The sequence below is a fragment of the Alnus glutinosa genome, chromosome 3 (assembly GCF_958979055.1).
Source record: "Alnus glutinosa chromosome 3, dhAlnGlut1.1, whole genome shotgun sequence".
Classification (NCBI taxonomy): Eukaryota; Viridiplantae; Streptophyta; class Magnoliopsida; order Fagales; family Betulaceae; genus Alnus; species Alnus glutinosa.
Genome location: NC_084888.1, coordinates 12,676,184 through 12,691,540, shown reverse-complemented (window position 1 = coordinate 12,691,540; position 15,357 = coordinate 12,676,184). Strand labels below are relative to the sequence as shown.

The following is a 15,357-nucleotide window of genomic DNA, read 5'->3' as shown; positions in this document are numbered from 1 at the left end:
ATATAAGAGATGAGATCATCATCTCCGACTAGTTTTCCAATAAAGGCCAGTTGATCTGCCAACATTTTGGCAGAGTGCACAAACTTAGCACAACCTTTGCTGCCTTGGCGCAACATTTGCAATTGGCGCCGCAGTTGATTGATGCGGAATCGAGATGGATTTGCATAACGATTTGTCAATGTACTCCACACTTGTTTTGAAGTGGTCATACCATAGATGGTAGGAACTACCTTTTCAGTTAAGGTAGCAATGAACTAGCTAAGTATAAACTGGTCTTTTCTCTCCCAAATGGTATATTCAGGGTTGAGAGAGAGAGATTCCTTATCTGCAGAACTGCCTGCAGCAGTGGGAAGAAACTTTGGTGGGCATGGCTTCGAACCATCAACAATGCCCATCAAGCCATAGGAGCAAGGTGAGTAATGTTGGGCAAGGTGAAGGTGGAGGAATTGGAGTTGTTGGATTCTGTCATTTAGTTGTGTTGGTGTGAACCGAGAGGCTCTGATACCATGAAATTTTGAAGACGAGTTAAAGATTTTTGGTTGAATTTCATTGCTGAGTTTTGAGCACTCAGTTCTGTATTTATAGAAGAGTTTGTACATAGAAAACATCAATGCTGAATTACAGGAAAAATATAAGTCTAAAGCTATACATTGGAACTATAATATTAGTCTAAAGCTATACATTGAAACTATAACAATCTAACTAACTAGATTACAATTCCTGAAATCCTGAGCTGTATATCTCCTGAGATTAAGGTCTTTGAGTAGCTGACAAGTATCTTCCTTGAAGTCAGGGTGGTAACAGCCATAGCTCACTAGCTTTAGGTGGCTGATCTTGTTCTGCAGAGGATGAGTTAGAACATGCTGAAGTGGAAGTGACTCCTCTAACAGGCACAAACGCATGCAAATCAGTAGCCAAATATTACCGGTCTTCAAAACGGTGTCTGCATATGCTTAACAGCCACGAGAGCCTCCAAATCGACCACTAACCTTTCTTTTGATGCGGCCATGGCAATTGGGGCGGACTCCTCTCTTCAGGCAGAATCCCTGGCCACAGATCTCTCCTTTTTTTTATTAGTTCATTTCAAAGTGGAATCAAATGAACAATGTGAGGAAATATCCCCATTCAGAAATATGCTTTGTGTTCAATATCAGAGATCACTCGCTCCACGTGCTGGGCTTACATGCGACAAAACAAATATAAAAGGCAGATTACATTACATTTTTGGAATAAAATGGCATTTTATTTGATGTCATTCAGGAAATCTCTGTCTTTAGAGCCAGATAAAAATAAGCAGTGCAATTTGAAACATGGAAGAAAGGCACTCAGTATGAAAACTCAGGTGAAAGGATGCCCGATTTTGCTACCAAATAGAAGGGAAATTCGGTCATGCAGAGATCTAGCTAGATTTTCAGACGCTTCCTTATGGCTCTGTTCACCTCTGTTTTAGAACATGAAAACAGAGGTGAACAGAGAAGCTTGTCCCGGTGAAAAAAAGGCAAAAAAAAGGAGGCCGGAGATGTCCTTGAAGGAAAACGCTTGCACTATAGATAGCAGATTCCACAATATCTTAAGCACCGGTCCTTCACTCCCGCATTTGCGCACCTCGCGCCGCATTTGGAGTCACAAAAACCTTGCAAAAAACAAATATGCAAAAAGACCAATCAGCCTACAAATATGCAAAAAAAAAAAAAAAAAAAAAAAAACCAATATCTTAAGCACCGGTACCAAAGGAACTTAATTACTTGGAATTGGAGCAGCAGCCACGATGGGGGGATCAGCCATGGCGAACTGAAGGAAAGAGGAGCTTAAAAGCATTGAAAAGCAAAGTTGAAAGGTCAGGCTTCATTTTCACTGTTTGTTGATAGTACTAGGGAAGAGAGAGATCAAAATGGAGTGTTGAAAAGGCTAGAGACCATTTGTGAATAGTTGTGATAGACCTGAGGACTGAGGAGGCTATAGAGCATCGTAAATTTTACGTGGGTATTTATATAATTCTTCACATACTCAGAGACATCTCCGGCCTCGTCTCCCATTCTTCATGGTTCTTACAGGGGCAGCTTTCATTGATAGTCAAGTAGCCTTTAATATGTGATAGTTAGCTTCCCTAAAACAAGCACGTTCAAGAGCTTCAGCTATCATTTTGAACACGTTTGCCCTATTTGAATAAGACGTTTTGGATGCTCTCTCGACCTTGCTTCCTCGCATATACACCGTTTCCACTTCTGTTGCTTGCCGATCAGATCAAAGATAAATGAACCTGTAGTTCTTGCCCTTAACTTGACCAGTATTTGAGCCCGGTGCAGACCCGTGAGTCCCACACCGGCTAAGACAGAACTTCTCGACAGCCACATTTGAGGCGGTGAGAACAACTTTAATAGGTCACCCCTGGAAACCAATATATGCATATGAAGGAGATGACGTCGAGTTGGGTGCGGCTGAAGGAGACGACGTCGTTGAAGCTTCGAGATATCACAATCACGTCCCCGGCGTCCGCTCTCCAGCACTCAAGTCTGCCGCCCTCTACAACAAGACTGGCCGGCCTCCTCTGGCACGATCTTTGCAGGTGCCCATCAACTAGACGGGTAGTTTTGATTAGGTCGAGTTGAACAAGGAAGAAGACGCGGATTGTTTATGTTTGTTGGGACAAATATTGACCTTCTCGGGTTGTGGACCCAACCCGGGAGGTAGGCCCACTTTGGTCCACCCGACCAGGCCCAAATATCAAAGAAAACACAATCTACCCGGGCCCATCAAGACCCCTTGAGCCCAACTTGTCACAACTGGGTGGGCGACCCAAATGCTAGTTGGTATCTTCATATGCATGCATCTCGGTCGTACCCGGAAACAAAGGGACATGATGCACGTCATAGAGTGCATGCATCTCGGCAGTACCCAGAATCTAAGGGACACGATGTGACACGATGCACGTAATGGAACCCAATGATGCCACCGAGATATGCGGAACATTCGTTCATCCGGAGCCACGTCTCCTCCAACCGCCTCGTGCACGAACCAGGAACAATCCTAAACTGCTCCACAACCTCTATAAATACAAGAATCTCTTCAGATGCTAAGGTACATGCTAATCAGGCTTTTTAGCATTACTCTGCGCATTTATTCTCAGAACCATACACTTACTTAAGCATCGGAGTGGGGTTGTCGGGACCCCCCGACGCAGCTTTATTTTGCAGGATTGTTTGTCAAGATCGTTGGTATAGCTTATCTCAGCCTATTCCTGATCAACACGTCACCAACCGGAAACTGTCTCAACAGTTTGGCGCCGTCTGTGGGAACGGCTTATATCGTTTTCCTAAAAAAAAATCCGTTATGGTGAATACTCGATCAGAAACCAACCGAGTGCCTCGGGATGACCGAAATGCCCGAGACGAAGGAAACTCCAACGATCCCCAATTCACTCATCTGAATGAAAGAATGGAGCAGATGGCCAAGAGCATCGAGGATTTGGCCACTATGAATGCTGTCCTCCAGGCCCGGGTTCCAGAACTTCACCGAACTGTCACTGACCCAGGAAACCGAGAGGAAGGCAGCCGGGTCGAAGGCTCTGAGGAGCCGAACAAAGAAGAATAAGTCCCAGGAAATCCTCCCCCTGCTCAACCCGAGGCAGCAAGGGCGGTAGAAGGCATGATTGCCCGGTTGGAGCAAAGATGCAATGTTCTGACCGCGGCTATTCAACGGAACGATAAGGGAAAAGCTTCCCTGGTGGAAAACCTTTTGCAGAAGACCACCTCCCCATTCACTGAGGAGGTGGCAAATATTTGCCTTCTTGAGAAGTTCAAAGTCCCAGAGATCCCATTTTATACGGGACTTGAAGATCCCGTGGAGCACCTAGATAATTTCAGAGCCCACATGGATCTCCATCGAACACCCGAGATGGTGGCCTGCCGAGCCTTTCCTTTGACCCTCTCGGGCAATGCCCGTGACTGGTTCAGGAGCCTCCCGCCAAATTCCATTCGTCATTTCGAGGACCTCGGCAGGATGTTCCTGACGCAGTTCATGGCCGGCAGGGTCAGAAGAAAGCCGTCGGGATCCTTAATGTCATTACACCAAGGGCCCGAGGAATCCCTCAAAGATTTCTTTATGAGGTTCAACCAGGCTAGACTTGAAGCCGAAGCAGCAACAGATGATTTCATCTACGGAGCTCTCTTTCAGGGAATCCGAAAAGATGGAGCACTAATGGCTGATATAGCCAGGAAGCCCCCTCAGAATTTAGATGGCTTTATGAGTAAAGCCGAGAAGTACATTAACCAGGAGGAGACACTCCGAGCTCTGTTGGGACCCGAGATTGCACGCCCATCCACTTCCGGGAACCCAAAAAAGAAGAATCCTCGGAAGGACGAACGGAAGCGGGTTCCAGAAGAAGAGGCTAGGCCAAAGCGGGATCAAGAGTCCCTAAGGGGTCACAACTGGACACCCCTCAACGCCCCAATTATGGACGTTCTCCTGGAGATAAGGCGAGACCCGACGTACAGAAATCCCAGACCGGTGCTCGCAAATCCGCATTCACGATACGCTGACCAGTATTGTGCGTTTCATGATACTACCGGTCATCGCACAGAAGCTTGCATATCCTTGAGGCTTCTGATTGAACGCTTCATAGAAAACAGAAAACTTGTCCGTTTCCTCGCAGATCAAAGAACTCAGCAAGACCCGGAGCCCGCCAATCGCCCCCATCAGAATCGGTTCCATCAGAATCAAAACAATCCCCGGGATGATCGGGTAAGAAATCAGGAAAGGGGAATGGAACCGGAGCGCAGGCCAGACCCTCGGGATGCACGAGAAAAAAGTAGGAGCTGAGCCAGACCAGCACGGCCGGAAAACCTTCCGGAGATACAGACGATCTCGGGGGGTTTCGGAGGAGGCAGAGAATCTAGCTCGGCGCGGAAGGCATATGCAAGGCAGCTACGGGATTTTGAGGTGTACTCGGTGCAGAACCTCCAAAATCACGAAAACGAGACGCCCAAGTGATCGGGTTCTCAGATGATGATTACGCAGGAGTATCACTCCCACATACCGACGCTCTGGTACTGAGTCTGGCCATAGCCAACCACAAAATACACCGCATCTTGGTTGACACAGGCAGCTCGGCTGACATCCTCTACAGATCAGCCTTTGAGCAAATGAAGATTGATCGGAGTAAGGTGATCCCGGCAAGACATTCGCTTGTGGGATTCACAGGAGAGCAAGTACTCCCACTCGGGTCCATCGAGCTTCCGGTCACAGCAGGGATGTACCCGAGACAGAGGACGATAATGGTTCGGTTTTTGATAATCGACCGACCATCAGCTTACAACGCCATCCTCGGAAGAACAGCCCTCAATGAATTTAGGGCTGTGACCTCAACGCCTCATCTGAGCATGAAATTCCCCACCGAAGAGGGAGTCGGTGTTGAAAAAGGAGACCAGAGGATGGCCCGAGAGTGTTATAATACAAGTTTGAAGAAGCTCCCGGAAGCTGCGAGACTCGGGGAGAAGAAGAAGGACGAAGAAAAATAGCAATCACCGTTGGGGGAGCCGGTCGAGGAATTGGAAGATTTCGAGCTCGGTGATTCGAAGAAGAAGGTCCGTGTAGGCGCGCAGCTCCCCTCCGAAATGAAGGAAGCCCTGGTAGCATTCCTCAGGAAAAACAAAGACGTGTTTGCATGGAGCCACCAGGACATGCCCGGAATACCCCCATCCGTAATAGCCCATAAGCTAATGGTTGATCCAAGCCATCGACCGGTTAAACAACGAAGAAGGACTTTCGCACCGGAACGGAACCAGGCCATTGCCGAGGAAGTACACAAACTCCTACGAGCTGGGTTTATCCAAGAAGTAAACTACCCAGAGTGGTTAGCCAATGTGGTTTTAGTCAAGAAAGCCACCGGGAAGTGGAGAATGTGTGTTGACTTCACTGATCTCAACAAAGCATGTCCCAAGGATAGTTTCCCATTACCTCAGATTGATCTGCTTGTAGACTCTACCTCCGGTCATGAACTCTTAACATTCATGGACGCCTTCTCAGGGTACAACCAAATTCACATGGATGAAGCCGACCAAGAAAAAACGTCGTTCATTACCGACAGATGTCTCTACTGCTACAAAATGATGCCGTTCGGTCTAAAGAACGCTGGGGCTACATACCAGAGGCTCGTCAACAAAATGTTTCGAAATCAAATCAGACGAAACGTGGAAGTCTATGTTGACGACATGCTTGTCAAGAGCACACGAGCCGCCGGCCATATAGCCGACCTGGGGGAAACTTTCGAGACACTAAGGAGTCACAAGATGAAGCTCAACCCGGCCAAATGTGCTTTCGGCGTTTCCTCAGGAAAATTCTTGGGATTCATGGTTTCACAAAGAGGAATCGAGGCGAATCCCGAGAAGGTAAGTGCTGTCCTCAGCATGCAACCTCCCTGGACCACCAAGCAACTGCAACAGCTAACCGGAAAAATAGCAGCCCTTAACCGGTTCATCTCCTGGTCCACCGACAAATGTCTCCCATTCTTCAAGATTTTGAGAAAAGCCTTTGTGTGGAGCCATGAGTGCGAGGAAGCCTTCAAGAAGTTAAAAGAGTACCTGACTAACCCGCCGCTATTGAGCAGCCCTGAGGAAGGAGAAATCTTGTATCTTTACCTTGCAGTATCACCCTCGGCAGTCAGTTCAGCTTTGGTTCGAGAGGATTCAGGCGTTCAAAAACCGGTTTATTTCACCAGTAAAGCACTCCATGGAGCCGAGGAGAGGTATCCTCGGATCGAAAAACTGGCCTACGCCTTAATAATCTCGACCCGAAGACTAAGGCCATATTTCAAGGCACATGCAATACGAGTGTTAACCGAGCATCCGCTGAAGAAGATATTACAAAAACCGGATCTTTCCGGGAGGTTGGTGAATTGGTTGGTAGAGCTGGGACAGTTCGACATAGAATTCCACCCTCGTACTTCTATCAAGGGTCAGGCGCTAGCCGATTTTCTACTAGAGTTTAGCAATACTCCCGAAAGCGAAGAACTGCCCGAGAAGGAAACATGGGTGGCATATGTAGATGGTTCTTCGGCCAACCAGAAGAGCGGAGTCGGCGTCACATTGGCAAGCCCGGATGGAGAAACTTTTCAATATGCGATCAAACTGGATTTTGTAACCACCAATAATGAAGCCGAGTACGAAGCACTTTTGTCCGGGCTTTCAATAGCTCGGGAGATGGGAGCAAGGAATATAGAGATCAGAAGCGATTCTCAGGTGGTAGTCAGCCAGGTGCAGGGATCGGCAGAGGCACAGGGCGAAAAGATGATTCAATACCTCGATAAGGTACGCAAATGCCAATCTAACTTTGACAGAACCGCCGTAACCAAAGTTCCTCGGGAAGAGAACGCCCGAGCTGATGCTCTCTCCAAAATGGGCTCCGGTACCGGGCCGGTCGTCAAAACATCCACACTGGGGGTGGTGATACAGACCAAGCCGTCAATCCTTCCAAAACTCGACATGATGGAAATTGGGGAAGAATCAGACGAGCCCAAATGGGCTACTGACGTCATCCAGTACCTCCGCAACGGTTCCCTACCCGAAGAGAAGATGCGAGCTCGGAAGGTAAAAATGCATTCGGCCCGGTACGTGCTTATCGGAGGTTCTCTTTATCGAAGAGGATATACCGAGCCACTTCTGAAATGTCTTAAAAGTTCCGAGGCGGAATACATACTAAAGGAAATACACGAAGGGGTCTGCAGGAACCATTCAGGCTCCCGGATGTTGGCGCACAAGGCAATGAGAGCCGGATACTACTGGCCAACAATGAATAAGGATTCAGTCAAACTTGTACGAAAATGTGACAAATGTCAAAGGTTTGCCCGGGTAATGAAGCAACCTCCCGAAAAACTAAGCCCTATCACTTCGCCGTGGCCCTTCGCGAAATGGGGGGTCGATATAGTCGGGCCTATGCCACCGGGAAAAGGTGGGCGGAAATTCCTTCTTGTCGCGGTAGACTACTTTACCAAGTGGGCCGAAGCCGAGGCACTCGCCACTATCACTACCGCCAACGTAGTAAAATTCCTCTAGACTTCAATCATATGTCGATTTGGTATCCCACACGCTTTTGTTACCGACAACGGAAAACAGTTCGATTGTGAACTGTTTCGAAAATGGTGTGCCGAACTCCGTATCAGAAACTATTACTCAACCCCAATATATCCACCGGCGAATGGACAAGTGGAAGCCACAAACAAGACTCTTCTCAGAACACTAAAGAAGAAGCTCGGCAGAAAGAAAGGAGCTTGGGCCGAATATGTACCCGAGGTGCTTTGGGCCTACCGCACCACGACACGCACTCCCACCGGGGCTACTCCTTTCTCTTTAACTTACGGTTCCGAGGCAATTATCCCTGCCGAAGTCGGATCACCCAGCTTCCGGGTATCACACTACAACCCGGGACTCAACGACGAAGGAATAAAGCTCAATCTGGATTTGCTACAAGAAAGAAGAGATGAAGCGCAGGTAACATGGGCGGCGTACCAAGACCGAGCTGCCCATTACTTCAACAAAAAAGTGAACCCCCGAAAGTTCCAACTCGGAGATTGGGGTTTGAGAAAAGTGAGCCCGATCACCAAAGATCCAATCGAAGGAAAGCTCGGAGCAAAATGGGAAGGCCCATACAGAGTTATACGATGCCATGACAGAGGGGCGTACCATTTGATTGATGCGACCGGCAAGGAATTACCGAGAGCCTGGAACGCCGAGAATTTGAAGAAATATTTTATGTGAATTACTATGTTTTCTGTTATTCCAAAATTGGCACCGCCAATGTATGTTTTTTCTCAATTCAATATAAGGCATGGAGCCTAAGTTCAAATCAAACCAGACCAGATCAAATCAAAGCGTTGCTCCCTCGGTTTGAAACACAACCGACTCGGAGTACGCACCGGTCATCTCCTCAATATTGACTCGGACAAATCACCAAATTTGTACGAAGTTAGTAAGGGATGACCCGGATCAAATCAAACCAGACCAGATCAAATCAAAGCGTCGCTCCCTCGGTTTGAAACACAATCGACTCGGAGTACGCACCGAACATCTCTTCAATATTGACTCGTACAAATCACCAAATTTGTACGAAGTCAGTAAGGGATGTTCCGGTTCAAATCAAACCAGACCAGATCAACTCAAAACGTTGCTCTCTCGGTTTGAAATACAACCGACCCAAAACACGCATCGGTCAAAACCCTCGGTAGCAACTTGGAGAAATCCAAAATTTGTACAAGTCTTAAAACAGATTAAATCAAAGTGTTCCTTGGTTTGAAAACAACCGTCTTGGAACCCACTTGCCGGCCAGATCAAATACAACTCGGTAGCATAAGCAAAAGAAAATTTATGCGAACACATCAAAATACCAAAATATAACGGTTAATTCTATTTCATACATCCACCAGGTTACATTCGCATTCAGTTCAAAGTACAACCGGCTCAAAAGAAGGATAAGTATATTTACAAAAGTGGGCTCCCTATCGAGTCCACATTATCACCAGCCTCAGGTTCCTCGGCTTCTTCTCTACCGGGAGAACATTCCGAGACAGAGGGCCCCGAGGTTAAGTCATCTCGATAAGGATTGGGAGCATCATCGGTCCAGTCCTCCACGTCCGGGAAAAATTCCACTCCCAGAGTCTGCAGCTCCCTGGTTGCTGTCTCGGGCAATTCAAGGAGCTCAGGAGTCACAGTCTCGGGATCAACCTTGAATACTTCCGGGTGAAGAAGCATGGTCCTTAATCTCTCAAAACCCCAGTTGGATCCTCGGCCCCAGCTAAGACCTCGAAGCCAAGGAACAAGGGCGAGTTGTTTCTTGAAACGCCGGGACTTGGCCTTATAATGATGGCCCTTCTTCCGAAGTCTCTTACACCGAGCATGAATTTCTTTCTGTTTCTCGGACAGAGAGTGCTTATCAGCCACCAGCGAGTCCTTCTCTCGCTCCAAGTCTGTCACCCGGGAAGACAGCGCCGTTTTGGCTTCGTTAGCCTCGGTCAGATTGCTCAAAACTCTATCAAGGGTTTTCTCGCTTTCAAGCGCTTGAGCACGAGATGTATCCGCCAGCTTCCGGGCCTGAGCCAGATCCATGTCCCGAGCCTTTATTGTCTGATCTTTGGTCTCGATATCCTGTTTCAAGGTCTCTATCTCGGACTCCAAGTCCTCGGTTCGGGACATCTCGAATTCCAGCTCTTGAACCCGGGACTGAAGCTCGGCTACCTTGGCCTCCAGAGCAGCCCGGCCCTCAGTACTACCCCGGTGGTCTCGCCACAATGCAACCGACCTCATAACGCACTAAAATAATAAAAATATGGGAGTTAGAAAAAACGCGCAAAGTATGGGAAGATATCTTCAAAATCACAAGGCTAACCTGCAATTGGTTATGAAGCATCGCCTCTGCAAGTCCTCCAGGTAACACGGTCCCGGACGTCGAAAAGGACCCTTCCGGGATTAGGCCCATTAAAGTCTCTAAGGGGCAAGCCAGTAGGCCTTCCTTCAGAGAACCGATTAATGCTCCCTGTCGGGAAGTCTCAGCTTCCATAAATCCCGGAGAAGGATTTCGAGTCTCCGGTTGGTCCTCATAAGTCTCGGGTCCAGAGGACTCCGCAACTTCAACCCGATCCAAACACTGTCCAGCCGGCACGGACGAGTTTATCTCCCCGGTCTCCAGATGACCCTCCGATTCCACCACCACATGATCCCCAGATTCCGGTCCATCCTGGGGTTGTAAAAATGTTTCATGCTTCGCCGGTAAGTGATCCTCGGAGGCTAGACCAGCATCAGACTCCAAGCGAGCTTCTATCCTCTCAGCCGGAGCATCAGATTCCAAGCGAGCTTCTATCCTCTCAGCCGGAGACCGATCCGAAGTCTCGGATTCTTCAATCGGTTCTTCCCGGGTAGCTGGCAAAGTGGGCAATACAAAACGCGGCCGACCAAAAAGAAGCTCGGCTTCAGTGACCCGCGCAAGCGCATATTGTAAAGGATCCGAGGCAAATCGGGTCCTCTTCGTTGACTCGGATGCCACTTCTTTCCCTTTGCGTTTGGATGCATTCCGAACCTCAGAAGCATCTTGCTCCAACTCCTCAGGATCGTCCCCAATTTCTACTATATCGGGCACATGAGCAACCACAGTCTCCTTACCAGACGCTTCCTCTGGATTTTCAACTTCAACAGTATTAATAACGGCCGATGAAGAGGTAGCCGGGATCATAGTCTCAGGAGCTCTAGTCAAGTCACTCCCGAGATCGGTCGCAGGAGCAGAAAAGTTTGGGGTAAGGCTATCCCGAGGTACAATCGCCATCCTCGGAACTTAGGTCGCCTTACTTACAGCCCTCGGAGGGGGGGTCGCCTTGCCAGTCTTCTTTGGTTTGATGACCCTCTTAGTCCCTGGAGCCGCCTTCAATGCCTTCGGTTGCGGAGTGCCGGCCGCTCCACCCTCGGATCTCTTCGGCTTTTGTTTTCCTTTCCGATCATACCAAACCTTCTCGGTAGGAATCTGATACCCAAGAACCTTCCGCATATTTTCGTCGGTGACTATGTTGTCATAGTCTATCTTCACATCGTTCCCCGGAGTCTGAGAGAACAACAGCATTGCGGCCACCCTTCTCTTACCGGTTGCATTCAAGGCAGGAGCTTCCCGCAGGTCAACCTGGATAGGATTCCAGACTCTTGATACTCTTTGGTCGGACGGTAAGGGCGCTACCGACTCCCAATCTCCTGAGACTCGGAAAAAATCTGACCTCCAACCCCGGTTGTTGGAATAACTTTGAGAAAGGTATATAAAGATAGGGTTGTTCCTAACAGTAAACTCAACAACACCCTCCCTTTTATATGCCGCCCGGTAGATGTTGAAGAACTCCGGAATTGTCATCCGAGCCCCCAGCACTGTTCGCCACAGAATGAAAGAGGCGAAGAGATATCTCCACGCGTTCGGTGTAAGCTGGCTCGGGGATACCCCAAGAAATAGTACCAATTCCCGGGCGATGTCCGGTAAAGGAAATCGCAGCCCAGCTAAAAGCATTTTCTCGTAAATAACGAGATCGCCCCCACGAATCTCCCGGGTAACAGGATTTTGGAAATGTAACAGAACCGAGGGGGGAATATCATAATTGTTCCGGAGGCGAAATTCATCCCCGGTACCAACCTTTGAGACTCCTCGGCGGTCGAGAGGCACGAGGGGCATCTGACGTTCCCCTTGCTCGGGTACCACCTCGTCCTCGGATAGTAATTCCTCTTCCTCAAACTCCGAGACGACCACTGCTGGGAGTTCCCTTGCTTCGGACATGGTGCAGAAAGACAAGGTTAGGATGAACTTCCAAGAGAGAGATGCGAGTTCAAAGGAAAAGGAGGAAGAAAAGTTCAAAACAAGAATGAGAGATGCTGAGAGATGCAGATGGGAAGGGTATTTATACTCCAGTGCAACCGGGATTAGCCGGTCATGAACAACCGGGAGACAGAGAGACATAAGTGAGTCTCATCCCTCCAAACCGGCAGTCGAACCGTCGCCGGTCACGCATCTGACAACCACCATGCTCCTCGAAAGGCGAACCGACGTCAAATCAAATTTAATGTGCTGCTGACACACGTCGACAGGACCACGGCTTGACCGGTTGCAGTCCACCGGTATATGAACGGTCTCGTTCGAATTTCTTCTTCCAAAAACCAGCAGCCCGAAAGCCCCGGTAGTCCGCCATGTGGAACAAGACATGCCTTGAAAAACGAACCGGCGTTTAAATTATACCTGACACGCGGACTCGCGGATTTCGAGGAAATTCGAAAGTTTGAAAATTTGGATTTGCAAGATGAAAGAAAAAAAAAACGGGAATAAAAAAAAATGGCACGCGAAGGCTCTCGGGCGGATAAGGTATGGGCAAGGCAAAGCAACCGGCAAAATTATACTTCCGAGATAGATCACCGACTCAGCGAAAGTATGAATGAAGAAGGGTCATTGATGGCTCTCAGTGTTGTACGTCCGACCCAAAACTCAAGATACATCAAAGAAAAGGTCAATCAATTAATTCTCTCAAGTATAAAATTTACCTAAGAGAATTGGGGGGTAACTGTTGGGACAAATATTGACCTTCTCGGGTTGTGGACCCAACCCGGGAGGTAGGCCCACTTTGGTCCACCCGACCAGGCCCAAATATCAAAGAAAACACAATCTACCCGGGCCCATCAAGACCCCTTGAGCCCAACTTGTCACAACTGGGTGGGCGACCCAAATGCTAGTTGGTATCCGCATATGCATGCATCTCGGTCGTACCCGGAAACAAAGGGACATGATGCACGTCATAGAGTGCATGCATCTCGGCAGTACCCAGAATCTAAGGGACACGATGTGACACGATGCACGTAATGGAACCCAATGATGCCACCGAGATATGCGGAACATTCGTTCATCCGGAGCCACGTCTCCTCCAACCGCCTCGTGCACGAACCAGGAACAATCCTAAACTGCTCCGCAACCTCTATAAATACAAGAATCTCTTCAGATGCTAAGGTACATGCTAATCAGGCTTTTTAGCATTACTCTGCGCATTTATTCTCAGAACCATACACTTACTTAAGCATCGGAGTGGGGTTGTCGGGACCCCCCGACGCAGCTTTATTTTGCAGGATTGTTTGTCAAGATCGTTGGTATAGCTTATCTCAGCCTATTCCTGATCAACACGTCACCAACCGGAAACTGTCTCAACAATGTTATTTATCAAAAAAAAAAAAAAAAAACAAGAATGAAGAAGACGCAGATCGCAACAGTGACGACGTGACGTGCATGTAAAGAACCAACCTAAACGCATCGTTTTAAATAAGGGCATTTCAGTCCATTTTGTTTCAAAAACGCACGTGTTTGAGTTTCCGTCACTTGAGACGGAGCAATTGGATGGAAGGAGTGAATTGCAAATTTCTTGAACTTTATGGACTGTAATTGACGCAATCGAAACATTGGTGCTAAGATTGCAAATATTTCGTTTCAACTTCAATGGGGTAAATTGTAGTCTTCCCTTAAAAAAAAAAAAAAAAAAAAAAAAAAAAAAAAAAAAAAAAAAAAAAAAAAAAAATTGGTTGGTGGCCAAAGGTATATTCGAAAGGAATGTCTCAACTACAAAGAGATTTTTGCCGCCATTGCCAAATTGGTGATTGTGCATGTCCACTTTGCTCTTGTTGCTATCCAAGTTGACACGTCAATTAAGTTGATGTAAAAAATGCCTACTTGCATGAAAACCTTGATGATGATCGATGTCTAGCTACTTCATTCTTCCTTCAAGTTTCAAACAGAAAGCAGGAGACGCAAGTATGTAAATTTAACAAGTTATTATATGGCCTTAAAAGGCATCACGACAATTGTATGTAAAATTTTCTTGGTATAAAGGTTGCCCTCTCAACCTAGTGAATTTTCTCGTTGAAAGGAATATGCTCTTGAAATTCTTGGAGATACAGATTTCTTGTTGCAAACCCAACTTTCCTATGGATCGAAATTGGGTACTGATCAACACACAAGATGGAGAGCTTAATGCAAATCCTTCTTCGTATCTTCGACTAACTCGGAGACTGATCCACTTAACCATTACTAGACCAAATTTGGCATATGTTGTACACTTGCTCAATCAATTCATGGACGTACAAGCCATAAACACCCTCATCAAGATGCAGAATATATCCATTGTTGTGATACATCAACCAAACACCAGGCCAAATGGATCTTCTTGTCGGCTACTAGTTCAATTCAATTGCTTGCAATCTATGACGCACATGTCAAGACTCCGTCAGATACTTCAGACAACTCTCATGATGATTCATCAACTGGCATGCCTTCGATGTCACATCAGCAGATATTAAGCCCATCTCCAATCCATGCTCCACGGCTGACAACCCTCCCGATTTCCTGTAACAGAAAGTGCAGAAATCATGGGCCATCACAGCACACCAACCCATGTTTCATGGTACAACCATGCATGTAACCTAGAACCTATGACAGCCGTGTAACAATATGATATAAGTCTCCTATTTTCTTCTTCTTTTAGTTCTCTTATCACACTGCATTACACTCATGTGAACTTTTTCTTTGTAACTTGCCTTCTCTGCAATCTTTGCAATTTAGTTAATATTGAGTTTGTCTACAATGTTGTGTTAACTAACCTTAGTGTAGCACATCTGCAACCAACGAACCTATACTGTAACAACAAAGCGACCATCCATATTGCTTCAAATCCAGTTTTTCATGAGCATACAAAGCACATAGAGATTGAATGTTATCTCATTCATAAAAGAGTACTTCAGACAGCTTATATATCCAAAAGTCTAACAACTTATATATCTATTTACTAATGCACTTAATCCAACTTAGTTTCATTTT

The 15,357-nt window shown here is 47.1% G+C and overlaps 1 protein-coding gene across 1 annotated transcript; it reads left to right on the top strand.

Annotated features, from left to right (window-relative positions):
* The first annotated feature begins 3,645 nt into the window (after window positions 1-3,645).
* LOC133863185 (uncharacterized) lies at window positions 3,646-5,516 on the top strand. The gene is made up of 2 exons (XM_062299161.1): window positions 3,646-4,807; window positions 4,954-5,516. The coding sequence occupies exons 1-2, from the start codon at window positions 3,646-3,648 to the stop codon at window positions 5,514-5,516; spliced, it is 1,725 nt and encodes a 574-aa protein (XP_062155145.1).
* The last annotated feature ends 9,841 nt before the right edge of the window (window positions 5,517-15,357 follow it).

What these genes read in the sequence shown, in the direction of transcription:
- LOC133863185 (XM_062299161.1), top strand. Translation starts at nt 3,646, where the DNA reads ATGATTGCCCGGTTGGAGCAAAGATGCAATGTTCTGACCGCGGCTATT. An exon ending in TCGGGATGCACGAGAAAAAA is followed by an intron (nt 4,808 to 4,953) that starts GTAGGAGCTGAG and finishes TACTCGGTGCAG; the next exon opens with AACCTCCAAAATCACGAAAA.